Source organism: Corvus kubaryi, unplaced genomic scaffold, assembly GCF_017639235.1.
Source record: "Corvus kubaryi isolate FWS band 111438036 unplaced genomic scaffold, C.kubaryi_AGA036_p1.0 37256, whole genome shotgun sequence".
Classification (NCBI taxonomy): domain Eukaryota; kingdom Metazoa; phylum Chordata; class Aves; order Passeriformes; family Corvidae; genus Corvus; species Corvus kubaryi.
Window position 1 is genome coordinate 885585 of NW_024581076.1, and position 27776 is coordinate 913360.

The window sequence follows — 27776 nt, forward strand, 5'->3', positions numbered from 1 at the left end:
CTTGGTTTTCTGTCATTCTAGACTTCAGAGTTTCAACATTAGCATCTTGCAAGACCCTTTACTGAAGGAGAGAGATTTGGATTTCACACACTGACCTTGCACTGCTATTTATTTAATGTTTGCATGTCCTGCAAGTCCTTTGGAAAACCACACAGTTGCAAATAAGAGCACAGGAACTTTATCGATTTATCTGTTTTTATTAGTGTTAAGGAAACCAAACAGCCTTCATCAAGAAACAAAATATACACACACAGTCAACTTGCTAATACAGAATAATGCTTTAAACCATCTTACATAGTGATTGTACATAAGAGCAGACCTGCCCTTTAACCTCAAAGCAAATCCAAGTCATTAGAAAGTATTTTGTGTGGATTCTTTGCACTATTGAACCATAATGCGTCAGGCCACCCTGTAACAAACGTGGTGATGCTGTGCAGCCTCTTACTTATCCTGTCAGGAGGTGGCTGTGGATTTCTCTGTAAGCACGGTGTGGTGATTGCAGCAGTAGAGCAGACAGAAGTGGAGACTGCAGGAGGAAAGACTGTTAACTGCCTTGGCACGAATTTGGCTTTTGAAAGGCAGTTTCTTAGGTGGAAATGGGTCTGCTTTTATGCTCTCTCCAAAAATCCTTCTCGAGGGGAATAGCAGCTGAGTGAAGCAGCTGACAGGCATATTAAACAGGTGACTACAGTCTGGGATCCTGTCATAAAAGAGCAAGACAGGAACCCACACCAGGCAGTGCCCCTTCTCAGCAGACAGGTGGAGAAGCAGCCTGAAGACCTTGCACATACTTCACTGCCTTTCTGAAAGCCCCCTCTTCTGCAACCCTGTGCTTACCTGTTTGGAAGAGCAAGGGGGCAGTCATGGTTTGACCAAGTGTCTGGTTTATCTCCTACAGTAAATTTTTGTATTAAAATTGAATTTCAACTTGAGTTTAGTTGAGTGACACCAGTTCTTGAAGCAGACTATGAGGAAAAAGGTAGGGTTTAGAAAATGGCTAAGCTGTTCAGTCTGCCAGAAAAACCTAAAGCAGCAGTTGCAATGCAGGCAGAAACGTGTCTTTGGTTGATGCACAGTTGCTTCCATTAGTTAGCAGAAAACTGAAATACCCTAAGTACACCACTATAACCCTGCACAGAAGCATTAAAATTGCTAATTATGCTTGCCCAAGCAAAACGTAATGGCTGATCCCAGCAGTTCACATGTGCCCCTTGGTATTCCACTACCTTTCCCTTGATGACTATGAGGCACTGGAGGCCAGAGGAGCTGTGGAAAGCCCAGGGGAGACACACTCTGCTCCCCCCCTCAGAAATAAAGGTGCTTAAGTTGCATCCTGGCACACCCACTGTAAACCATAAGCAAGATTCCAAAGTTGCAGAGATGGAAGTAAACGTTGTCCTACAAAATCAAGGCCTGTATGTTGCTCCTCTACTGCTGTGTTTTACTGGGGAGAAGCTGCCTGTTCTTTAAATAAGGCATCATTTACATGGCTTCCTATGGTCTAGGTTGAGGTGAAGGGAGTGACACGTTGCAGACATTACTGTTGCTTGTTTCCAGCTGTGCTGGCAAATGCCCCTGTTCACTCTGCTGTGCAGGAGGGTGTGTGATGTCACAGCTGCATCTGAGGCTCCAACAGAAAGGCAGGTTTGGCCTTTCAAACTTCTGAGCAAACATTTTTCCTCCACAGTACTTCATGCTCGTGCACAGACTCTTCCAAGCCAAGTGATTTCCAGCACATCAGTGAACAAAGAGCAAGCTCCAGGCTTCTTACAAGTGGCAGGTGCAATTGGCTTGTATTAAAAGCTAGCCACTGAGAAGGTTAATTGCATAGGGGGCCTTGTCTGTGTTGGTTTTTGCTTTAAGCTTTCTCTAGTGCTACAGTACCAATAAGTTACCCTGGAGAGAAATAAATAAATAGGTTGGCATCTCCCAAGCACCATGCTGGAAATCCAGGGGGTTTCTGAAAAGCTGCCCCCCATGGTCCTGGGAAGTTACTCAGCAAAAAGAAGTCCGTATTATACAACTGTCTGTACGGGAGCGACGCACTGCGCGGGAGAGCCGGCTCGCTCCGAGGATGAGGTGGAACGGTTGGTGATCTCCCTCTGCAGCTCCTCCACTTTCTTCTGCAGCTCAGCCCGCTTGGCCAGAAGCTCCTTGTAGCGATTATGGACAGGTTCCTGCAAGGAAATGTGTAGCTGAGCACTGGGAGGTGAACGTGGAAGTGGGAGCCTGAAGCACAAAACTGCTGCTGACCTTACACACAGCTGTGAGGGAAGGAGGGGAGGTACTTGAGAGTCATCAGTCTCCAGCCCACAGGTACCTGAGTGCTTGCTCTGGCTTTGGGCTGCTCGTTTGGATCCAACATGCACATTGCAGGGGTGGCTAAACAAAACAGTCTGTACGCATTTTGAAAGATGACTGTTGCCAAACTCTAATCTCTGACCTTTCTGGGAGACACTGGCCATGGCATCTCAGCCTGGGCATAATTTCAGGGGCTTGGGGAGGGTGGAAAACCAGCCAGATTCTTCTAAATATTTTCACATAGTTCTGACTGTTTAGTAGCCAGTACTGCAAAGTGTTTGCTGGGTTCCTGTGTCTAAGGCTGCAGATTTGCAGAGCTGTTACCTGCAGATGGGCAGTGAGGCAATCGGGAATTTTTGTCCCTTCCTATTAAAAAGTGATGTCAGCATTCAGGGTCATGCTCAGACTTCCCTGCCAGCTTCCCTGCTGGCTGAGATCAGACCCTTGCACCTCAGGCAGCCAAAGCAAGCAGCAGGTTTCTGTCATCAGTAATTTAAATACAGCCCCAAAATTCCTATCTAGAGCCCCATATCCAGAGAAGTCTTAGGGGTTTAAGCTCTTATGTAAAGAGAATTCAAATAATTTTTCCGACATTCTAAGTGAGGAATTTCCCAAACTGCTGAGAATCCTCAGTTCCTGCAGATTTCACAACGTGGTGATGTCCAGCTGGGCACGTGCACCAGGCAGCTCTAGGTGGCGCTTGCTCTTGCTGGCATTTGAATTTAGGTGTTTGTTTTCAGATTTAAGCAGTGGCAGCATAAGTTTGTAGATTACCTAAAGGTCTTGATCTCCAAATAAGAGTATTGGTAGCAGCAGAGAGGGAAGCAGGAGTAGGAAGAGGCGTACCTGAGGCTTCATCCTGGGGTTCCAGCGGATGTAGTAACCGACCCACAGCTCGAGGTGGCGCATGCTGGCCACGGGATACAGGACGTGGTTGGAGTAGCTCACGTACAAAGGGTTAGTGAAGTCTTCCAGTTGGCTGTTGATGTAAGACCAAAGTGATACAGTCTTTTTTGGAAGGCTCTGTAAGGGAAGGGGGTGGAGGAGGCTTTATTTGCCATACGAATCCCAGCTATCTACAAACTACAGCAGCACAGACATATGCCTGTCATTAATATGGAACTGGTTGCTTTTTTGTAGCTTAAAAAAACCCCAAAACTGTTCTTTTGATGTGGTTCTTGTACTCAAAGCACATGAATGCAGGCAGGCACACGCACCCTGGTACAGAACAACCCCTCTGACCCACCCAGCTGCCAGCACAGACCAGGCATCACCACTGGTACAGCGAGAGGGGACTGGCACGTGAACTCTGAGTGCTTTAGTTAAACTTCACTTCTCTAAAGTGCTCCTGGAGGACTTGCTGGATTTAATTGCAAAGGAAGAAGAGAAAACATTTGACTTAGGCCCTGATCTAGTGGAATAATTAGGCCTGTGAATACTCCCACTGAAACCAGTGCTGAAGTACTTTCTAGATTAAGTACTTCACTAAGCTGCGGCCTTTTAAAAAAACCCCCAAACCCACGTCCAAACAGCATGCAGATTTTCTTCCCTGGAAATGACAATTATTCAATCATTGTGGACCCCAGAGAAACAGGGACACTGATGTCACTATAGTAAAATGCTATCACTTTTATTTTACAGCTAGCTTTTATGATTATTTTTAACTGATGTTCTATCAAATGTAATCACATCAGGTCTGCACAGCACTGCCCTCGTGTACCTCTGTGCTGTTCGGCTGCAGCCTTTGGTGACAGAATGCTTCATCTTCAGCTAGGTGAGACAGAATGAGTGCCACTGTTTTCCTTCTAATTCCACACTGGGTCTGAGTGTACACATCTCTACGCTCCTCCCTGGGCAAACAAACCTCGGCCAGACTGCAGGGCAGAGCTGGCTTGTGGCAGGACAGAGAGGCGTGTCCTCACTGAGAGTAGGAGAGTTGTCCTCTCCCGGGAAGATGCAAGCACAGCAAGAACACACATTAAGACCAGTTACTTGCTGTAACCTGTGTGTGCAGAATGACAGCACGCACTAGGTAGTTCAAAGTACCCTAAAGGGACCACTTCAAAGAAAAGGGACAACAAAAGAGCACCAGTTCCCACGGAGAAGGTTACAGTAAACTGTAAGTTCAAAGCACAACTGTGTTTCCACTGCCTGGGAGACACCAAGAGCTATTCAACCACTAGTGACTAACTGGAAGTAGACAGAGTGTCCAGAAGGGAGATGGTGTTGCTCTGAAACATGAAGTCTCCAACAGATAGCAGTTTGTGCAAAGAGGAAAATCCCCCAAGTCCCAGCTGTTGAGAAGGTGGGCTTGGCATTTCCCAGGCCCACATCTACATCTACCTTTGAGTGAGGAACCAGCTTCTGTAGCAATATCTGGCCAGCTAAAGCACTCAGGAACAGGGTTTACCTTGGAGAGAAGCTGTCTTACCTCCTTCACTCTCTGCTGCTCACTGCTGCAGAGGAAGGTCCCAAACAAACAGCTGTACAGGTGATCCAGGATGGTGATCAGGAAGTACTCATTGAACTCAAATGCTGTAGGAAACTTTAGGCAGAAACAGAAAATTAGGCTGGGATTTTGAAACAGGAAAATAAACTTTCTCCCACACTGTGGTCTTGGTAAGGAGTTGGCCTCTTGATTTCTAGAACAGGATCTGTCCCTGTTCCCTGCCTGGCTGGATACTCAGGGTCATATTTGCTCCTTCCAGGAGCAAGAGTTTCCCTCTTGGAAAGCTACTTTGCATGTGCAGAGAGGAATTCTGAGCAAAAGCCAGAGGTCAGCAGGGTTACAGCACTGTGTTTATATACACTCAGTGCTGCTTCAAATTGAAGCTCGCTCTGCTATGCCTGCTCCTCATGACAAGCCATGCAGCTGGACTGTGAATAAAAGGCTCACAAGAAATAAATACGTTCAAAAAGTGGAGATTTCCCAGGGCCAAATGGAAATAACCTGGGTGCTTAACACAGCACTGCCCAGAGGGAACAGCAGGGAGGCACCTTGTGACAGAGGCCAGCAGGAGGAAAAGGTGTATGGGCATAGGCCATGTTTGTTGCTGAGTTCTGTGCAGAAACAATCTGAGACAAGGACAACTGAAGCTCCACAAAAGGTCAGTAACAATACATGCAGTGAACTGCAAAGATATGCAGGGGCGATGGAGAGGAGAGCAGGAGGCCCTCCTCCCTCACAACCACCCTTCTCTTCCCAGGCTGCCCCAGTTGTGACATCTTGACCTCACCAGCTGCAGGTCAGGATGTCCAGCTATAGGAGCAATCCAAGGAGACCAAAATGAAAGTGACTTCTGATGACAGTAAAGCCTCCTCTTCTCTCTGCATGGATGTGGTACAGCTTCATATGTAGTGCCATCCTTCTCTTCCATTTCTCCTGGTCTAATCCATGATGAGCCTAGCTTTTTTTCCAGTGAACTGCCTGACCATAGCTGACTTTTGTGTCACAGAAGATACCAAAAACCTTCCAGGTTCCACATGCCTGGAGAAAAACCTCCCAGACACAGGGGATCTCTCCTGGACTGCACCTCTGCCATGCCTGATCTGAAGTGAGGCACTCAGCTCTGTACATCACATTATGAACTGGGAGCAGTACATCAGCCTTCAGAAGAAGTTAAAATGGAGCCTGTCTTGCTGCAGTTTGGATCAGGTTACAGCATCAGCTTGAGCAGAGGCAACAGGGATCTGTCGTACCCACCCGTGGTAGGGACTGACATTAGCAAGTGCCTTCAGGCTCTTTGCTTAACAGGCTCCCAAAAAGCCTGCTGCCAGAATCAAAGCCAGAGTACAAGCCCAGGAAGGAGATCCTGCACAGGTCAGCTTGGAAATCATTCCTGTGTCCAGACACTGTACCATGTCTCAGTGCCCTGGCTCTGTGGACACGGGTGCCACCCAGCAGTTTACCTGTCTTGTCATTTGCCAGACACAGTCGATGAACTGCAGGAAGACGGGGGAGCGATCGGCATCCGCGTGATTCTTGTCCCCGTGGCCAACCCTCTGAAACAGCAGCACACAGAACACGAGTCACCCAGGGCTTCATGGGGAAACTGCTGGGGTCTGCTCTCTGTCACCTAAACCTTTACCAACAGCTTCAAAAGCTTCTAATGAGTCTTGATACTGCTTTGTCCATATCAGTGGGTAAAGGAGTAAAGGACAGCTACTCTCTTTGTCTTTGAAGTGAAAATTCTTTATGGGGATATTTTCATGCTAAGTTAAAACAAGAGTTGTTTGAGTAGAGGCTCCAGATGCTATGCTGGCACTGATTTCAGTTAATAGCTAAAGTTTAGAAGGGAAAAAAATGAGAATGCTTTTTGCTTCAGTTGCAGCTGTTGTCCTGGCTACTTCAGTAGTAGAGCGTGCTAGACACAAGCACTACCTACAGGCACGGCATGCGGCGATAACCGTCACGCAACACCTCGCTGCTTCCAAGAGCTGTACAAACACCAGCTCAGCCCATCGCCTGCCACCTCCAGAGAGGCACTAATGACACTACTCCCTGAAGCAGGCCTCCAACCCTGACTGTGCTGTGTGGCCAACACATGAGGCACGACTCCTCAGAACTAGCAGAGTGCATTAATGGTTATGTATTACCCGGGAGCCCCAAGCACGGTACAAAGACAGAACAAGAACGTGTAAGTAACAGAGATCCCCAATACAGTTCTCCCTTCACCATCACTGTCACTTATTTTCCTTGTCTACACAGTGAAGAAGCTAAAACACTCGTTGTTCAAATACCAGATAACAAGTTTTGCTGCAGCACAACCTCAGTTGTTTCAGTGCCTCAGTTTCCCCATCTTCCTCAGAGCATTTGACAGTGCAACCCATTGCTGCAGGTGCTGTACACAGACCTTGTTCTAGCCCTTGCAGAATGAAACAACCATGAGAGGACAGCTACAAGCAAAACACAGAAGGAACAAAGACTGAAAGGATTCTACTGAAAAGCCCTCTCAATTCCCATCAGTGCAAACTATAACAAACTGCTGTGTCACAAGCCCACAAAGCTGCCTCTCTGCCAGCTGCAAGGACACAACCACAAGCTACTCTTGATCCAGGCTCAAACTGCTGCTCTTTCACCTATATAATTAGAAGCCTCTCCAAAAATGAACTGTGCCTGAAAAAAATGTGAGCTCAAGGCTATAAACAAATTCCCCAACCTCTTCAATACCAAAGCATTTCTTAGATGATGGTGCCCAAGCAGTCTGAGAAAATGGACTGAACTGGAAATGAAGACAAAAAATGTCCCAGTGGTCTCTGCCAACTCCCAGCAGAAATGCCAGCACTGAACCCAAAGCACACTGCTAGTTTAAGCCTAAGCATGGGAACGTGACATTATCAGTCAGACACCTGAGAGACTTAATACCAGCTGTTCCTGGTATCTAACCAATACAGTCCCAAGGAGGTTAAGAGATAAATGGAATTATAGGTAGAAAACAATAACATCAGCATTCACCTCTCTTCCGCGAGTTCAGCCAGGGAACTTCTCACAGGAAAGGCTAAACTCCCCTGAAATCCTTCAGGAGGGACAATAACTTTGTGTTCAGTGCCTTCCACGGGCTAGTGACTCACCAGCTGAAACCTGTGGCCGAAGCTCAGCCACTCCTTCTCCACTAGCACCTCAAAGCCCCTGATAGTTCGGTAGTAGCCATCCAACATGAGCAGGGAGAGCGAGGTGAGCTGGGCTGTGCGGTCCCAGCCATCACTGCAGTGCACAACCACAGATGTCTTCCCTGATTCCACTTTGTCAGCAATCCGAAGGGCTCCAGCAAGAATGAGCTAGGGCAAGGAAAAAAAACAAATTACAAAATCTCTTTGGAACAGAAACTATAAATGAAAAATGGCTAGTGACAGCACAGGACAGACCAAGGGCTCTGTTTGCCTCAAGGAGAATGGTAAATCAGTTCCAACTACTTTATAACTAGGACAGCAAACTGGTGAACACATTTTCTGTTCCAGCAAGATGACGATACATCTAAACTGTAGTGTAGGCACAACTCTAGAAGAGCCCTTGCATAAAGCTCAGTCCTTGGACAAGTCAGGATTTAAATGAAGGAGCATTTTGTGTCTGATAGGAATGGGCATCACCTTGCAGCTGCCCCAGGAGCAGATCTGCCCGTCTGCACCAGCAGAGCAACAATGTAAGCTGGACATTTTTAGAGCAGAAGAAGCTAATTTGAAAACCAACATCTGGAGAAGCCAAAACATTTTGCCTCCTTATTCTGACTCTGCTCGGATTCCTGAAAGGCTGACAGGGCACAAACTCCCAGCATTTCCTTGTCTGGACCAGTCAATAATGCCAGGATGTCAAGGAGCTGAGTCAAGAGCTTGGAAACTCTGTGACTCCTGAGCTCTAAGCAGAGCTTTCACAGTTACACATCACCCAGGAACATCCTTCACTTTCAAAGCACCATCTTTCAGTATTTTAGCCCCTTCTCTTGTCCCTCTTCTCATCTCCTTAAGATTCCTCACTCCAAGAAACTATGGTTTTAGTTGCTTATAAATGGAAAACAAATTGTAAGTCTTTAAATTTACAAGGAATTTAAAATCCTGGCATTAGCTCTGGATATCTTTCCCAGTGAGCAGACTGGTAAGGACTTGTGGTTGCCCATCCACATGCAGGGGATGCAAACATGCATACCTTGATATGCTCTAGCCAGTGAGTTGACTCTAAATTAGACAGCCAGTGAGTCTCCTCGATATTGGGATACACAATTTCTTTCAGTTTTCTCAGCGACTCTCTCATAACATGAATATTGTGAATGTCCAGGAACACTAATTCTGCATTCTGATAGGCATCCTCGCTTTCATAGCCCCCTCCTTTAGCCTGAAGAACAAAATCCACACACAGATCATTAAGCAAAAACATATTTTGTACTTTACCCCAGTCCTTTGTCCTGAGCAAACAGCAGCTGACAATGACAGTGACTGGGCTATCTAAAGCAGGCAAAAAACATTGGCTTTATCTTACAGTTGGGAGCAAACATGTACAGGCACACACTTTGTGTCTCTATTCTGCAATAGCTAATGAATCCTACAATTTTCACTAAAGAGTATCACATTACAAGCCTTCTTTTCCTCTGTAATTATCATTTATCCCCATTCAAGCTGTTAACTCATTACATTCGCTAATCTATCATTTAAAAATTTACCATACTATTACAGAGGAGGATAACCCACACACTAATTGTCTTTCCTAAGTGGTGGGAAAGGCAGATTTAAAAAAAAAAAAGATCTTTAGTGCAACAAAGCAGCTCCACCATTAAAACAAAGCTTAAAGTGATGGCATGAAACACAATTTTTAGAAGGATAGAATGATGGACCCTGGGAACTACTGACCTGTCAGCCTCACCTCTGTGCCTGGGAGGATCATGGAACAGATCCTTTGAGAAGATGTGCCAGGGCACATGGAGGACAGGGAGGTGATTCAGGAAATCCAGCATGGCTTCACCAAGGGCAAGTCCTGCCTGACCAGCCCCGTGGCCTTCTATGATGGAGTGACTACAGCAGCGGACAGGGGAAGGGCTATGGGTGTGATCTACCTGTACTTGAGTAAAACCTTTGACACAGTCCCCCACAACATCCTTCTCTCTAGACTGGAGATGATGGGCAGACAGTTTGATGGATGAGAAGTTGGATAGTCACAGCCAGAGGGTAGTGGCCAATAGCTCAATGTCCAGCCAGTGGCAAGCGGTGTCCCTGAGGAGTCCATATGGGGACTAGGGCTATTTAATATCTTCATCAGTGACACAAACAGAAGGATCAAATGCCATCCACAGGGGCTTGGACAAGCTTGGGAAGTGGACCCACGGGAACCTCATGAGGTTTAACGAGACCAGGTGCCAGGTGCTGCAACTGGGTCAGGACACTCCTGGTATCAACACAGGCTGGGGATGAACAGATCAGAGCAGCCCTGCCCTGAAGGACTTGGGGGTGCTGGTGGATGAGAGGCTGGACATGACCCAGCCATGGGCACTCACAGCCCAGAGAGCCAAACGTGTCCTGGGCTGCATCCAAAGCAGCGTGGGCAGCAGGGCCAGGGAGGGGATTCTGCCCCTCTGCTCTGCTCTGGTGAGACCCCACCTGCAGTGCTGCATCCAGCTCTGGGGACCTCAGCAGAGGAAAGACATGGTACTGTTGGATCAAATCCACAAAGATGATCAGAGATCTGGAGCATTTCTCCTGTGAAGAAAGGCTGAGAAGGGAAGGCCCTGGAGAGACCTTATAGCAGCCTTCCAGTACTTAAAGGAGGCCTATAAGAAAGATGGGGACAAATGTTTTAGTAGGCCCTGTTGTGACACGACAAGGGGTAATGGTTTGAAAGTAATAGAGAGTAGATTCAGACTAAATATAAAGAAGAAATTTTTCACACTAAGGGTGGTAAAACACTAGAACAGGTTTTCCAGAACAGTGGTAGATGCCTCATTCTTGGAAACATTCAAGGTCAGGTTGGATGGGTTCCAAGCAACCTGATCTAGCAGAAGATGTCCCTGCTCATGGCAGAAGAGGGTTGGACTAGATGACCTTTAAAGGTCCCTTCCAACCCAAACCATCCTGTGATTCTGTAACAGCAGAAAGAACACAGCAATATTCCTTGACATTAGCAATCCCCAGTTATATTTTGGAATTAAAAATCTTGATGCCTGACTTTCAGAAGTGCTGAGTATCTCCTGCTCCCATCACAGTTAACAGGGACAAAGTTCTGGTGCTGTTAGAGGAAGCAATATTTCACCCATGTGAATTGAAAAATGGTGATACACAAGGCCCAAAGTGCTAGAGTCTGATCTTAGTACTACTTCATTTTTTTTCCTCTTCCAATCTCATTTCCCATTGTAAATTAATAGAATGGATCATTAGTAGTCACACTGACATCTTACAGATACCAGTGCAGGTACAAAAGTCTGTCTAGAGAACTGGATCATTGCATGCAGATTTCCTTTGCAGTGGAAAACCCTTTTGTGATCCTTAAGAATAATATGAAATGGTGGTGGGAAATGTGCTCTAAATTATTACATTCCCAGTTTTAGTCAGAGGAAAAAGTACCTGACCTTATTGGCTACAGCATTCACACTAGGCCTTGCATCAAATATGAAGATTTTATGGGACTGGGCATTCGAATCCATGATGGCTTGAAGGTACTTTTCATCCTCCTTGCTCCGCTTGCCACTCACTCCCACCATGGGCTGGCTACAGCGAGTGATTGTTGCTTGGCTTTCTGGGTGAATCCATGACAAGACCTTTGGAAACAAATGGGAATTAAATTAAGGAAAAATGGGATTTGTTAAACCAGGGAAATGATTTACCTGTAATGGTTTGCTCTAGGATCCTGTTAGCTGCTTCCAGAAGGCTAAATGGACTGAAGGATTCTACTAAATCACAACTGAATGAAATAACTCCTCTGTCCTTACTCATTCTGGTAGCATTCCCAAAGTTTGAACAAACCAAAGGTGATCAAATTGTTTAAGTCTGACTTTTAAATACGATGGAGACTGTTTTCCTGGCTGTTGCGTGAGTCAGTATGTGGGCTGTATCTTACTTTATGTTACACAATGTAAAAGTTAAGCACTTTAGGAACAGACTGAATTTTCTATAGACTTGAGAAGTAAACCAGTACCTTTTCAGTTACCTCTGAAATAATCATCATAACAATGTGTTTTATCTTATTTCATTTAATAAGCACTCTCATCAAGAGTATCACTGCGTCTTCCTCTATCCTGAAAGTCAGGGTAGGCCAGACTCTTGTAAACAGCCAAACAGAGCTGCTTTGTGTTTCCCAGGAACTGAACTGAGATTTGGTTTGAGTTGTGCTAAATTATCTTATCTTCTAGTTTTGGTTTAGTCTACATCTCTTTCACAACAGTAGTTTCAGTAGATGCTGTTGTTTTCTATGTCCTCAAACATGTTGTTGTCACTTTTATTATCCACTGACCATTTATTTGCTCCCTGGAATCCACTCAGCCTGATCTTGGTAGCACTTATTGCCGAAAGGTATGTGAAACAAAACCACATCAAAGTGGCTTCCTCTGTCCCACTCACTGGTATTCGTCCTCTTGATCTGAAGGATGCCACTCTCTTTAATTCCTCATCGGGAATGTTTACAGGCACAGCTAGAATGGCAGGGTATGTGTCACACAGCTCGTAGCGCTCATTAATCTTGGTCAGCCTCCAGCTTTCATTGGGAATTCCCTAAAGAGGAAACTGCAGGTTAGCAATGAGTTGCTCTGAGACCTCAGCACAGACAAATCCCCAGACCTGAAATTCAAGGCAACATTTGTTAAGGAAGGACATTTAGAGCTGGTACTTGGGAATGCATTATCTTGGTAACTTGCATTTCATGTCTCTCCCCAGAGAGGTGGATGTTTTGCTCAAGTCACTGAAGAGCAGGGAAACTGGGCTTCAGGCAGGGTTATCCATGGCAAAAGATGTAGCAACACAGGTGGTCCCCCTGAGCCCATCTTTACAATACCTCCTGGTCTCATCACGGGCTTACAGGAGAGCCAGGAGCAGGACAGAATGGCTGACCAACTGAGTCCTCTCATGACACTTAGTTCAAATGTGGTGGTTGGAAACCAGGCATACAAAGCAGAGTTCCCAGACAGGATGGGGGAAGGGGAAGAAGGGAGAACAGGAAGTAAAACACCTCCAAAAATCATCCTGATCTGGGCTTTGTTCAGTGTTTGTGGCGCAACTGTGCAAACCTCTAAAAACACCAAAAACTTAACAACTGTATGTCTCTGGTTGTGTGACTGTATGTGATGTGCAACTCCCATGTTTCTGTCACACTAAGCTCTCTGGCTGTACTAAGGACTTGGGCTGGGAGAGCACGGAATCTCCACACACACATCATAGAGCTCAGCGTGCCGTGATGGGGAAGCCACTCAAGAGCTTCCCAGAGAACAATCTCCAAGTAACACCTGAAGCACAATGGCGACAACCCTGACAACCTGCAGATGTGGTTTGGCTGATGCTAGGAGAGAACAGACCAACAGGGAGTGGCTGGTGCAGCTGCCTGCAAGGAGAGATTTAAACAGACCCCTGTGGCAGCAGGGTTGAGCTCTGACACAAAGCATCTCTGTGGGGAAGACACATCTGCTGCAGCAAACATGGCCAGGCTGTGAAGCACAGAGTGTGTTTGAGGGCAACATCAACTCTTAACACAATACGCACTTCTGTTCTAATAAACACTACTTCATTTTAAGGGAGAGTGGTGGCACACTGATTACCACTGTCATGGCTCCCACAGGAAATAAATGACAAATCTAACACAAGTCAGACGAGCTGTGATAATTACGGCTGACCCACACAGACTGCAGCCGGCTCCCCATCCCAGTGGTGAGTCACGCTGTCAAAAGAGGTCGTGGTTAGAAATCTGAGGGGAGGCCAGACCTTCTGTCTAGTATCAGTCACACACCCTGCTTATGAACCACCCCTGTCCTTTGGCCCTCCCTGGGAAGGCAGTGTTACTACAGGGATCACAAGTACCCCAAAAGCCTGAAGGAAAGCTATTTTTGGCACTGTCTGAAGCTGAAGAATTGGCAGAAACAGTGGGTATACACAGTTCAAGCTTACTGATGGGTAAAACATGCTCAGAGGTCTACCTGCTGCACCCAGCAAGGATGGAATCTGCCGGGTCCACCAGCTTTGCTGCCAGCCAGGGAATAGCAAGACCTCTTGCCAGTGACCAAGCTGTTTACTACCTAGAAGTGGACTAATGGCAAATTAGTTCTCAGTCCTGTCCTAGTAAGTACGTGCAATGGATCCATAAACAATTCCTGAAAATTCCACCTCCCCTAAATCTGAATGAAAACTACTCAGTCAGCACAGTCTTGGCAAGAAAAATTGGAGCTAACAAGCAGCTACATGGAAGAAAGTCCCCTTTTCATTTTATCCAACTACTCTACCAATGCTCATGGAGAAGACCAAGGAGTGGGCACTGGAAAGCACCCTCTTCACAGTGCTGGACAGCGTGGCTTCAGCACACACTGCTTGGGCCAGAACTGAGCTCTGAAGCTCTCCAAAACTCTGAGTCTTTCAGCTGCCACACACAAATTTGAAGGAAATCTTTCCTCTGCTATAGCCCAGACCAGAAAAATCCATGACAAGCCCCCAAAGAAAGAAAAGATGCTGTGCATCAGCATTCAAATTTCCTTTGACTCTTGGGGAATGTTTGCTTTCCCCTGGCCCAGGAGCTTTGAATCACAGCACCACCCAGAACGCTTTGGATTCAGATCGTGACTTTTTCTAAGGACTGGAAGCAAACAGAAGTAAGCCAAGCGGGCTAGAAGAGAAGCTGAATTTGCATCTTCCCTGGAAGTTTGCCATCATGCACTGTAGCTTCTGCATTTATTCGTGCTCCTTCAGATTTGCCCTTCTCCAGCTGGAATCAATAGAAAAAGCCAAACGTGATATAAAGCACACTGGTATTTCCTCATCTAAGATGCATTTCACTGCTTCCCGGTAAGTTGTAAGCACCCAAAAGCCTACTATCAAACCAAACTGTTACAGATGTAACTCAATAAGCCTCTGCAGGCTAAGGAGTCGCTCTGGGAGCTGCCTGCCTGTGCACCTGCAGGAGGAACTCAGGCATGCCTCGCTAACAGCAGGCTGTGATCATCCTGAAGCTGCCAGGGCACGTGGCATGTCCACATTAGTGACCAGAGACTTCTGCACAGGTCTGTCTTCTTCAGGTAAATTAATGCTGCTAGCAGCTCCTGGTTCTAGGGGAATTCATATCTCTGGTGGCTGCCAGAGGGCAAACTGAGGAAGGCAGCAAAGCCACCTCTATAGTGATAAATTAAATGTACCCATGACCGTTCTCACTGAGCCCAGCTGAACCAATGCACCTCACATCCATACTATTAAACTCAACTTATCCTCCAGACAGGACAGTTTCTCCAAACTGCCTGCTGGTGATCCTTGACTTGCATCACAGTATCTTTGTGCATGGCTAAAGATGCTCAATCATGTTCACTCAAAAGAGGGATGGTAACAGCCTGGTCTGTAGCTATGCCTGAAACTTGCCCCTGTGCTTGGGAACGCTCCTCACAACTGTATCATCTAACCATAGAGACACAGCCTTTGTGTCCTCTCCACATACAAACTAGACTTGTTTTCCCTCTAGATAGTCATTCATGCCTTACTTTAATGACTTGGGTTTGGTTATCACTTGATTTACACTTGATGATGTAGAAGATGGAGTTTCTTTATTTGCAGGGAAAAACTGTTGAAGCCACACCAGCACAGCACTGACACCACCACCTTGCAAAGCACATGGTTAAGGTTAAGCACATGAGGATCCTTCACTGACAGGAAAAAAATAATTCCCTTGCTTTAGTTACACACAGTCAGATCTCTCTACAGGATTGAGCAGATCCACTCTGAGCTTAGATATGTAAGTGCACCTTGATCTGCAGCAGGCAAGGCAGGGAGGGTCCTGTGTTACACCAGCAGTGCCCCTCTCAAACTTGGTTTGAGCCACAAGATACCAAGAGGCTGAGCACACTGGCTAAGGCACAGCCCTACACCAACACAGCACACAGCTGCAGAGCCAAGCTGGTCCCTCTGCCATTTACTGAGCCCAGGCTGTGTCCACCCAGCACCAGAGAGCTGTGATCTGTTCTGCAGTAGAGACACACCCAGCATAAGCAGGACCTCAGTTAAACCATGGGACATTTAACAGTTCAATCCTCGTTCTACTCCCCTAAGTGACACCCAGCAGTCCTCTGTAAGTTGATGTTATCATGCTCTACCTTTCCCATTCCACTTGTATACTAATGCTGGGCACTTCTTTTATCCTCAAAACAGGGCAGTTCTTCTGAGTTATTAGTCTCTCCATGTTTTCTCTGAAAGCAGAAACCACAGCCCTCCACTGTGGCTCCCCGGTAGATATGACCAGAGCACAGGATATTAGACAAGATTGACTCTTGTAGGGAACCATCACACAACTTCACAACCTCTTGTAATATTTTCCAAATGCTTCCCACCTTAATAAGGAAAATAAAGCTTTAAGTTACTCCAAAGGCATCTTAAGGACTTTTGGTTTCAAGTGAGTCTTATTCACTTTGCAATTCTGTTTTATATTCTGCCAGCCCGTGTGTAATAAAAATCAGGGAGCAATTTCAGTTTTAAATTTCATTTGCCACATGTGATTCCATTTACCAACTAAATCTCAAACCTCTCTGAGTTCCTTTTGTTCTCTACAGGTTGTTTATTACTCCCCACAGTTTTACACAATCACAGATTCTTAATAAGTTACATATTTCCATCTTTCCCAAGAATGCTAACAGGAAAGTCAGGGGTTTACCGAATAGCCTTCCTAATTGCTACAAATCATACCACACTCAAACTTGCCATGTCTACCAGTGTGAACATAGATCTTACCATGGATCCTGGTCTAAAAGTCTTTTCTGGATACCTGGTAGCTGGAGTTTACTTTTGCTCCACTCCCCTCTCTGTGTGTCCCTGCTCCCACAGGGAAAAGACCTGGCCTAAGATATAGCAAGTTTTTGCCTGGCCATACTGCTGGGCTGCTGATGCCCTAGGCCAGCTCTTCTCTAACAGGTTTTAAACCAATTCCAGGAGGTCCTGCTGACAGTGCATATGTCCTGCTTTTCTGTTTCTGATCACAATTCATACAGTCAGAGACAGGTAATCCCATTATCTGATTTGATGATGCCAGTTTTGTTTCACTGTTAACGAATCCCCGCTGCCATTTCAAGACATAATCCTGATTTACTGTAGTACTTGTTATTGCTTTAGCAGAACCTGCTTGGATTAAGAAAAAAGGCTACGACATTCACACAGATAAATTGAACATCCATAGTTACAACTGCTGGAATTAAATAAACAGACTGAAATACCTAAAAGTTTTGGAGGGGACATAAAGCATCATGTTGCAGGGCCTAAATCAATCTAACAAAAGGGATGAAATTCTCCTCCTGGCCAGATCACAACATAAACATCTACTGCAGTATGGTTTGCCTCTTCTTCAGCAGCTGGTGTTGGTCACTTTTGGAGATGAGGAACTGGAACAGATGGATTGTGTGATCTGGAATGGTAGTGACTGTGGCCCATCATGGGTAAAACTCAGGCTGTGGCTGCAAAAAATCCTGGTTTGGATTCACTTTTGCAGTTACCAATGTAAGGAAATGACTGAGGGCTTTGGCATGTGGATGTTAGTTTGGTTTCTTGACACAGAAGCAGCCAGGCAAAGTTTGTCCTTCCCACTCGCAAACAACACAAAAGCAGGCCACAGCACAAGGACACACTGCAGCAATGCCTCAGCTGGGTCATGTTTTACACTCATTTTCTTTACAGAAAGGCCATGAAGAGCTGCAAATCACATGTATGCAAATACGTGTATCCTTTCACCATGTAACCAAATTCCCAACAAATTTAAGGTGCACCAAATCACAGTATTAAAACTAATAAGGACAGAAAAGCTTCTATCATAAAAACCGACATGCCAGGATTAAGAAAGTGGAATAATCTACATTGAAATTATCTAAAGTCATCCTTTCCTCTTTCCAAGTGTTGTAAAAATGTCTTTTGTACTTCACCTGTTTTAACTGATGCTTGGCTGAGCGAATGCTGCGCTTTCCAGTGGAGATTATTTTGATAGCACAGGTATTCTTTAGTCGTTACTCCAAAGTTCTCGGCCCTATAAAGAAGCACCTTGCTCAAATAGCTTGGGCTGCAAATCCTTCTCTACCAGCAGATCTTCCCATAAAACAACTACCAGGAAAGAGGTAAATTCTAAACAAAGCAATAACTGCTGCATTATCTGGCCTTATAGTCAAGTTGACCTTAGATAGAAAGGGATCACAAACTATTGTGGAGCTTGTCTTGACCAGGATTTTAGATTGTGGCATCTCATTGCAAAAAATACACCTTTTTGCAATGAAGGCAGCATACAGTAAGATACAGTAAGATACATCTCACTTCCCATTAGCAGCCTAGAAGGCAGTGATCTATCTTAGGCAGCTATTTTAGGAGAGAACAGATCACCCCCAACAGCGAAGCGCTCTCTCCCATCTGTTAATGACAGGCCTAGATAACCAATTTAGAAGGCATGCCCAGCTTCTAGAAGACTAGAACCAGAAAAACAAATCCTTAGGTTTTGGATTCCAGGAATGAGACGAACAACTAGGCTAGGACAGAGGTCTGGTTTTGTTTGATTTGATGAGAAAGACCCAAATAAACCTTTAAATTGCGTGGCTTAAAATTTCTTAATTTTACAGTGGAAAATTGGTTTTATTCTGGCAGATCTGGAGGAGACAGAAGCTTACTGTGTCCAGGGCAACCATGTCACCAAATCATCCTCTTTCTTCTACTTGACAATTTTATGACAGGAGTGATTTCATTTTAAAAATCAAAATTCTCCCATCTTTTACCCCAGAGAGGACTATTCAAATTTTTACCACAGTACTCCTAATTGACAGCCTGTCACTTCATGGTCGTTAATACCTTTGATCAGTCTACTCTGGACACACTACAACTGTGTGTTCTAAACTATGGTAAATCACAGTACTCTCTAGGTTGTTCCCTATGCTGAGGAACCACACCTTAGGTAGTGAAGGCATTCTACACTTAATTTCCGCCCCCCCCGGTTGCTGTTTAAGACAGGAAAACCTGGAAAGAATTAAAGCTAATACAAACAAGCACTGAGGTGTGAAACTCAACAACGGGATGCCTGTACCTGGAACACACACCCTCCATTCCTCACTACCAGCAGCACCTGATCACCAAGCCAGAGCATTAGTTTTTTCTACCAGAGCCTGAAGTCAGCTCTCTGGAGCCTGAGCTGATGTCCATCAGTGGATGCCACCATCTCTAAAGCTGTACTGCTCTCATCAATCACTGCAGCGTGGAGAACAACATCCTAACCCAGCCTGCACAGCATTTGTCAGCAGGCTCATTCTCCACTCCATGTGACCTGTAATTATATACTGCACAGACCTCACTCCTGAAGAGGAGAGGCTGAGGAAGGATGTGGCACAATACCCACCTGTCTTCTGTACTCCCAAGTTGGGTCATACACTTTCCATCCATTTTCTGGGAAAACCTCTTTGTACTCAAAGGCAAAAAGTGGCTGAAAGAAAGAAAGAAAATTTACCATTAAGAGCCCACTCAGAGCCCATTTACAGGATGTTTGATATCTCAAATAGTAATTCATGACTGACCATTCTTTTTCCCACTGCATCACTTTTCTTTTAGGGCTTTATAAAAAAGATTAATGCTCTCACTGTAGCAGGTAATTAGTACAACAATATCCTTTACAATATGTCCCTGATCTTCCTTAGCTATTACCTAGTACTTCATGGACAAAAGGAGTTTGTTATTAAAGAGAGAAGATAAAACTACTTGGGCAAGAATACTCTTACAGATTAACAACCAGATCCTTTCAACCAGCATTTGAAACAACAATTGCAGTGTCATGACATTAGAGAGCAGAGGGGCTGCATTCCAGATTTGGGGCAGTGCAGTCACCATTAGCTGTAAACCCCTGATGGATGTCACTGTGATTTGAGTACTTTCCCTCTGTTACAAGGCTTTATCAGTAAGTCATTCCCCATGCATGAAAGAAGTGCATGGTAATAGACTTTTCCTGTTTCTTACAAGATCTAAACTCCTACAGAATTAAGTTTAAAACAGATTTGAAAACCAGCACTTCCTCTCCTTCAAGAAAATGCACCCCATGTGAATGCTGTATTAAGTAGATGGGACAGAACAAAACAGTTTAGTGCTGCTCTGTGTCTTTTGGCAAAAGCTGAAGAGAAAACACTAACCAGATTATTTGAAACTGGAAAAGCATATTTCATTAGGTTCTCAAATATGGATCGTCTAGTTCTCCCTTCAGGCTTATGAGCAAACCGCAAGTTTCGAATATCCTAGGGAAAAAAAGAGGGAAATCAAGTTACAAATTTCTGAACCACTTCAAAATCCAAGGAAAATCCAGAATCCAGAATTCAAAACAGGGTCACATCACAATGCCCTTTCTAGCACTGATTTAATACTCTACTTTGAACAGTGCTGTATTGCAATGTTGGGCTTGGTTCAGGGGTTGTCTGCAGCCTCCAACAACAGCAGAGCAGCCGAGGAAGGGCACAGCTGTGCCCAACCACAGCATCTTGCCTTCACATGAAGCTCTCCACCTGCTGAAAGTCTTGAGGAGAGCCCTGCTCAGGAAAATGCTATGCCTGACCAGCAGGACTTTGTGAGACAGACCTCCTCGGCTCTCACTGAGCTCTCACGCTGAGCAGTGCCACAAGACTACTGGAGGGGATGGCCTAAAAAAGTACCTCCACAGAGGTACTGCATGTAGAGGGCCCAAGGACAGCCAGTTGGGTGCAAAGCATCCAATGCCATCTCCCTTTAAACTTTCCATCTCTCAGAGCACTCAAGAGGATGTCTTGAAACCAAGAACTCCTCCACTTTGCACAGCAGTACAAAAAGTGGTCCTTCAGGACCTTTCCGTAGTCATCTACAAAACCAAATTTGGAGAGTAAATAAAGCATCTCTAAGTTTTTGCTTGCAGTAAAGAGTCTAAAACCCATCAACAGGAAATGAGCTATCAAGTTCAAGTACATGAAGACAGTAGAGCAAATCAGAGAATGAGATAAACAGCTGAAGACTTTGCTTCCTTACAGGGATTACATGACTGGTCTCAGACAGAGAACTTTTCAGGATGCAGAAGCTGTATCTGTACCTCTCCATTATTGCACCAAACTGCTATGCATATCCTGGTGAAGCAGGCCGACATATATAAATATGCTATAAAAGGCCAAAACACCCATCTATAGTTTGTGCCTGAGTTTCCCACCCAGGGAAATGATACCGTTCACTCCAAACCTGACCAAGTGTGCTTATGACAAAATGGCTGAGGACTAGGAATCCAGATCAAAACAGGGAACAAATTAGCTTGCCAGCAAGCAGCCCACCCTATGTTAGCCAGGGTGGGTTATTACTGCCACGGGACAAGGGAGCAGCTGGATGATTTGGTACAAATTGCAGTAACTGGTCTTGACTCAGCACACCCACAGCGTGACAGTCTGCTTAGCTTCCTGGTGCCTCAAAATCACAGCAGTGACCAGAGCAGTTTGGGACTCCTTTTCTTTCCTGCATCTGCTCTCATCCAGCAAGTGGCATCCTTTTAGCCTTGAGGGGCTCTGACAAGCTCTAAGCAGCCCAAGACCGACAAGTTTCTGAATCCAGCTCTTCCTGTGTGGTCACTGAGGGAAGCAGAGGGGCCACGCCATCCAGAGATATGAATTTAGGAGGGGAGATGGTGGCTTTATCTTCTTTGTGGGTCTATAACAAGCAGACATGAGGAGGCAAATTGTTAGTTTTTACTGCAGTTTGTATTTCCAGTTATTCCAAGGGCTCTTGAGAGGCACATGTGAAATATGCACTGCCTTGAAAGAAACGAAAGAACAGCCCCGACAAGGACTGAAGGCTACTCACCAGTCCCTCATGGCAAAGCACAGCAACAGGTGGACATGAGCTAATGATTTAGGGGGGAAACGTGCCCCTTTCTTGCTCTTTAAATGCAAATGAGTGACATGCTTACGGCATTCCACAGTAGCTGGGGTCTACCTAGAATAAGTCTGGTGGGTCACCCTGAAAACTGAGGATGCAGGCTGACACTTCCTTGATGAAGAAAAGCCATTGCCGAGCACAAAGCCCGAAAAAAGCTTTGGACCTTTTCTCAAATGAGTGGAGCTGGAGAATACTGAAAATGACTTTTATCATGTTTTTTGACACCTGTGAAGTCATACTGACTGAAACATTTTGCAGAACTTCCTGCAGTACTACAGAGAAAACCTTTAAAAATACATGTTCCCCTTCCCCTATTGCAAAACACAGATAAAAGTTTACCTTGCATACAATCTCCAGCCCGTATGAATTCTCACCGCGACTGGAAGCACCTCCAATTTTCTCCACTCTGTTGATTACACCTAAAGATGCATCTAGGACAAAAGGAGGGTCCTGTAGACAGTTGAAATTTGTGAGTTTAAAAAGGGGAGGGGGAAAAATCCCCAGCTCCTGCTCCCTTATGTCTATATTCCCAAACATATAGTTACATTTCAGACAGAATTACTCTCAGACAACACCTAGGTCTAAAGACTGAAAAGGTAACGAAAGCAGATCATTTCAAAAGCTTACCCGTTCCATGCTTTTAAAATACAGTCTATAATTGGTAACAGTAAGGGTTCCTCTGATTGCTCCAGTGAAGGGGCAGATGTAAGTAACATCCTTAGCTTAAAAAAAAAAAAAAAAAGAAAGAAAATAAGAAGTTGTTAATTTCACGGTTACTTTATGGGAGAAAAATTATGCCAGCAGCAATATTTGGGGGCCCTACCTTGCAGATCATGAAATTAAAACAAGCTTAATCTGGGGTTCTAGCCTAGAGCCTAGAGCTAACATGCAAGTTTCAGTTCAGTGGAGAAGGTAAATGTTTGGGTAGAAATAGTACCACCACCCAGAATCCTCCATTTGCACAAAACTGCTACCCCTGTCAACAGGCCAGTGTTTGGTGCACACTGTTTGCTCTTATTGCCAGTAGCTGAGAACACGCATGAAAAGAGGAGACCACTCCTGCCTGGATGCACACAATTGAAGCTGACAACAATCTGCATAAAAGCTAAGGATTGTGCCCAAGATGGTTTGTGCCACCTGGGGCAGGAGAAGGCAGTTCTTGTGCAGGCAGGTTTTAGGATGCCTGGGTCCTTCTGTACACCCTTGCATGTGGAGTCAGCCCTGGGATGAAGGCCTTCATGCTAAAAGCCAGCAGAGCTACAGTGATCTGCAGGAGCCATGAATCTATGTAACACCCAGCTGCCGGTGCTCTAGGTCTGAAGTCAGCGATCAAGTTACTCTACACAATTCAATTATTTTTGAGCCTGAGTGACGGTGACTCAAAACAGTCCCCTTCTTAAAAGGCCTCAAATGTTTCTCACTTGTTCCAGCAAAAGGCAAGAGGTGCTGCTGGCTTTCCACAGCAAACACCTCTCCTAACTGCCCTTCTGTTTTATATCAATTAAAAAGGCCAAGATTTAAGTTGTTGCCTCCCCACCTCTACCGCCTACCAGGTCTTCTGCCACTGAAGCAGTTGGCTGGCTGTGTCATGGCAATGGTTTACACTATCACCAACAAGTAATGACACCCCTCAAAAACACAGAGGAGACCCACTGACCAGAGCTGCCAGATCCATGAAAGAATTCCCTGGATCATCTTAATAACCTCAATCCTCCAAGCTCTAGGGCACCCATTTCGCAAGGGCTGTGTCAGGAGGACGGCTCGCCTCCTACCCAGGAGACAGCCACCATGAACACGAGGTATGAGGCTGCTGGGGTGTCAGGATGGGAACCTAAATTTCTTCCACCTTTATCCCATGAGATTTAGCCCAGAGGGAGAAAGAGAAGAAGTCTGCCTTATTCCAGGGCACTGGCAACTCATATAACTAAAACATCCTCACATCAGTTCTGCTTCTGCATTGTCTTCATTGACTCTCGAGATTTGGATGTGGAGAAAGATCCTTAAAATATCAGAAGTGACAAATTCAGAGCAAAATATGTAGCATACAATATCTGGTTAAAAAGAAATAAAATATATATATAAACATGCTAGTAATTCCACTATTTATTTATTTGTATAAATTTACACACATTTGTTTGAAGGACAATTAAACACAAAATGCTTATAGCCATTTCTAATTAAACCAAGTGTTTCATTAGTGGCCGATTATTAATCACTTCTTTTCAAAGACTAGTTTGACAGAGGTTTGAAAGCAGACTCAGGAAGCATAACAAGGGTGAGGGCAGCCTGCCTAGTTTTTCCACTGGAGTTCCCATTATTCAAAATGTAATTTCAAAATGTTTTAAAAAACCCCAGCAAAATCCACTAATAAGAAAAGCATGCATTTACATCTGAAAAGGAACGGGATTTCTGGGTAAAGAGGAAAGGTAAGGAACCCCAGGCACGATCTCAAACACTGGCCTTGCCAGCTTGTAAGCCACACCACCTTTCACATTTGCATTTTATTAGCCTGGTTTCCTAAGGAAACAATTTTACTTGATTACACTGCGCATGTACAAATGCACCTACACACATGGCTTGTCTGACCTTAACCCTGCCACAGCTGTATGATTTCAGCAGTCTCTACTTGATAAACAGGGATCTCCACGGCATTAAAGTGCTCTACTGTTTGTGAGAACGAATGCCAGGTATAATAGAGAGGTTGTAGTAGTGCTATCACCACAGGAAAGCCTAATGATCTCAGTCTTTGGTATGTATAAGAGAATACATATGGGAGAAAGAAACCAGAAACCAGATTTACTAATTCCCCTGCTTGTGGAATTCCTGTCTTTTACAGGCCAATCTTACCCTAGATTATTGGGTTGGCTGAAAATATTTTTTCTTCCCTTCCCTGTAAAATACAAGAATTACATTTGCCTTTCTTCACACTTTTAACAGGAAACAATTATTGCTGGTGAATAACAAAGATTTCCTTTTTGCTGCCTCCAGCTTCTTGCTGGAACAGGCAGCTGCTGTCTGGGCTACTCCAAAAGTCACCCAGTCTTATAGATTTACATGGCTCATCACACCATTTGCCAACAGATAAAACACTGGTAACTCTGATCTCTTAAAACACTCCCTAGGAACCCTTCAAAGTACTGCCTCACTGTCAGAGCTGTGTCTGTGGAGTGAGACAGATATCAGTCTGCAGTGTATGGCTGGAATATGAGTTCAGAGTCCTTAGGAAAGAGGTTGAGAAAAAGATTAATCATTGAGGTGGGTTGTTTGGAGGGTTTTGTGCTTGGTTTTATATTGTTGTCGTTGTTGGGTGCATTTTTTTTGTGAAGTATTTTCAGTTTTCGTTTTTTCGGTATTTTATGTTTAGGACTGAAGCTGCACTCCTCTATACCATCCTAAAAGGAAGGCAACATGTTAAAAAAGTGAATGCAAAATCTTTCAGAGAAAATTAATCAAGAGGCTTACTCAAGCCTTCAGAATGGAGAGCATCAGCAAATCTGATGCATGTCACAACATCTGGATGAAAAAAGAAAAAACCCATCCCCCATCGCAGTAAGTTCCCTGCAAAAGGACTGTATCCTTTCCTAGAGTCCATGACAGAGATTTGACACACAACTGTGCTGTGTCAGCCTAAGAAGTTACCCTGTGGCAAGGACAAACTGAAACAGTTGATCCATGTCCTCTCAGGAGGCAGCAAATGCAGAGCTGTACAACTCACCCCATCACTCATGGTAAGAGCGTTGAATTGCCTTGTACTTGCCACGTGCTAAAAGAAGACACAGTTACCTTGGCCCAGGTAATGTGCAATAGCTCGATTAATGAAACAACCTGATCATGGTTCCCAAAACATCTGCAAGGTGCTGTTGTTGGTCAGTGACCACCAAGATATTTCGCTCTGTGGATATTTTACTGTTTGTCAGCAAACAATAAGGAATTTCCTCTTCACGTACCCATGTCTTTAATGGTTTCCCCAGGTAGCAAAGGCGGCTCTTCCATTTCAGCCAATTTATTAGCTTCCCTCAGGACCTAGGCAAAAGATGCAAGTACAAAGAGAAATTCATTATGTTTTCATAAACCAAGAAGTTTACACTTCAGGTAACAGTATCAGGTCAACAGTATCAAGGACAACAAATATTCAAAGATCTTGAAGTACTGCCTAGGGTCTCTTCAGAGGTCAACACCAGGCTCTGTGCTTTGGCAGCACACTTCCCAGGTGTCCTTTCATGCTCCAACCTTCTCTTGCCCAGCCCACCATCACAAGTCAAATTCTCTCACAGTTATGTATACAGAGCCAAAGGAATCAGTTCCTTTCCCAGTTGAAGGGCTCAGCGATTACCACAATGGTATCAACTATTCAGCAGAGCAATTTGTAGTTTACACTGAGGAAAGTTGAAAAGGTCACCTTGGTCACTCCACTGCTCAGTGAGGGTCCCACAATTGCAAAAGCCCTGACTGGACTCAGTTAAAAAGGTCCTATTTTGACAGGCATATACAGGAGGTACAGTTCAGATTTTCTTTTTTTTTTTGGCTGCCAAATGACCCCTTCTTCACTTTCCTTTGGGTTCATGCTATACCACAGGGCATGACTTCTCAGATCTATGGTTGCATTTACACAAGGGTTTTGACAAGAACAGCTGCTATGATGAGCAGATGGACATTTTAGGAAAGCATGGCTGTAACTAGGAAAGCGTAACCTGAGGTCTAAACCTAAAAGAACTAGGAGAGAAAAGCCAATATAAGTGATCAAGATTAAGGCTATGTGGTCAAACACAGATGGATTTAATCATGTTGTCCACGCCTCAAACTGGACAAATGACCACAAGCACAGCAGTACAGGTTGCTCAACCTCTTAATACAGACAGAGAGCAGGTAAGTTAGTCCAGACTCTGCCTCATGCTATAGCAACCACAAAACTTTGAGTTCAAGGTTGGTGTATGTCCCGCCTGGTGAAGACAGGCAGAGGGAGCTCATTGCTGCTCACAACTGAATGTGCAGGCTCACCCAAAATGTTTTCTTTATCATAATGCAAGGAAAGAGAAAGAATTGCTTCAATTTGGAGTCAGGAAATCCCTGCAAAGAAAATTCAAAGACATAGCCTAAAGTAGCATTCTAGAACCTGACACGTCTGTGGTCAACTTTCATGTAGGATCAAGCCAGAGGGAGAGCCTCGGGGAAGAAAAATTCCCTAAACTATGCAAAAAAAATTGGAAACAAACCCAAAGAAAGCCCTTGCCACAATAAGAGCACATTCCAGCATTTTCACACAACAGATTGATGCATAGATGAAAAGATTAACAAGATCAAAGCCTTCTTGAGAACAAGATGTACATTTGAAAAAATGCATTCAAAAGACTTAGAAAAAAATTAATAATAAAGCAAGTACAGTCCCGACTTCCTAACAGAAACCTCACAACTGCACCCACTTAGACCAGGTCCTAACATGGAGGTTTCCAGAGCAGCTGGGCTGGGGTCCACAGGATGAGTAAGGAGAGGTCACCACCGACAGAACTCACACTGGCAGCAACTTGCTGGGAAGCTTCTCTTCCCCCACATCAGCAATATCAATAAAAATAAGGTTTTCCTGGTATAACAAGCAGAAATCGATGTTGAGGACTTCTTGTCAGAACAGCTGTGTTGGCCAAAGATCACACACCCCATCAAAGCCCTGACTGAGGGCCTCCCTGACAAAAGCCTGTGATGTAGACCCACTCTCAACTCCTCTGTGTCCAATTTTGTGCTTGAGTAACAGCCCTGAAATTAGCAGGATAACATCTGGATTATGACAAATGAGATGGAGGCTTCTGGCTAATTAGCCCATAAGTGGTGGTCATCTTTTTGGCCTTTTATCTTGGAAGGACATTAGTGAAAATACACTCTGCATTCAGAACACGATCACAGCTTCTTTGAGAAGGTCCGTACCCCACACGGGCAGCAGCTGCTGC

The 27776-nt window shown here is 44.8% G+C and overlaps 1 protein-coding gene across 2 annotated transcripts in view; it reads right to left on the reverse strand.

Moving 5' to 3' along the window:
* Positions 1-184: 184 nt before the first annotated feature.
* The window catches only part of MTMR2 (myotubularin related protein 2), a 63120-nt gene continuing 35528 nt past the window's right edge, over positions 185-27776 (reverse strand). For both annotated transcript variants that reach the window (XM_042023742.1, XM_042023743.1), the window contains 13 exons: positions 25785-25860; positions 22465-22559; positions 22177-22287; positions 20088-20189; positions 19307-19390; positions 12337-12486; positions 11349-11537; positions 8942-9127; positions 7873-8079; positions 6211-6303; positions 4733-4846; positions 3148-3324; positions 185-2177 (listed from right to left, as the gene is read on the reverse strand). In XM_042023742.1, the coding sequence (XP_041879676.1) occupies positions 2016-2177; positions 3148-3324; positions 4733-4846; positions 6211-6303; positions 7873-8079; positions 8942-9127; positions 11349-11537; positions 12337-12486; positions 19307-19390; positions 20088-20189; positions 22177-22287; positions 22465-22559; positions 25785-25860 (1746 nt within the window). In that variant the 3' untranslated portion in view covers positions 185-2015. The remainder of the gene's footprint in view (positions 2178-3147; positions 3325-4732; positions 4847-6210; positions 6304-7872; positions 8080-8941; positions 9128-11348; positions 11538-12336; positions 12487-19306; positions 19391-20087; positions 20190-22176; positions 22288-22464; positions 22560-25784; positions 25861-27776) is intronic.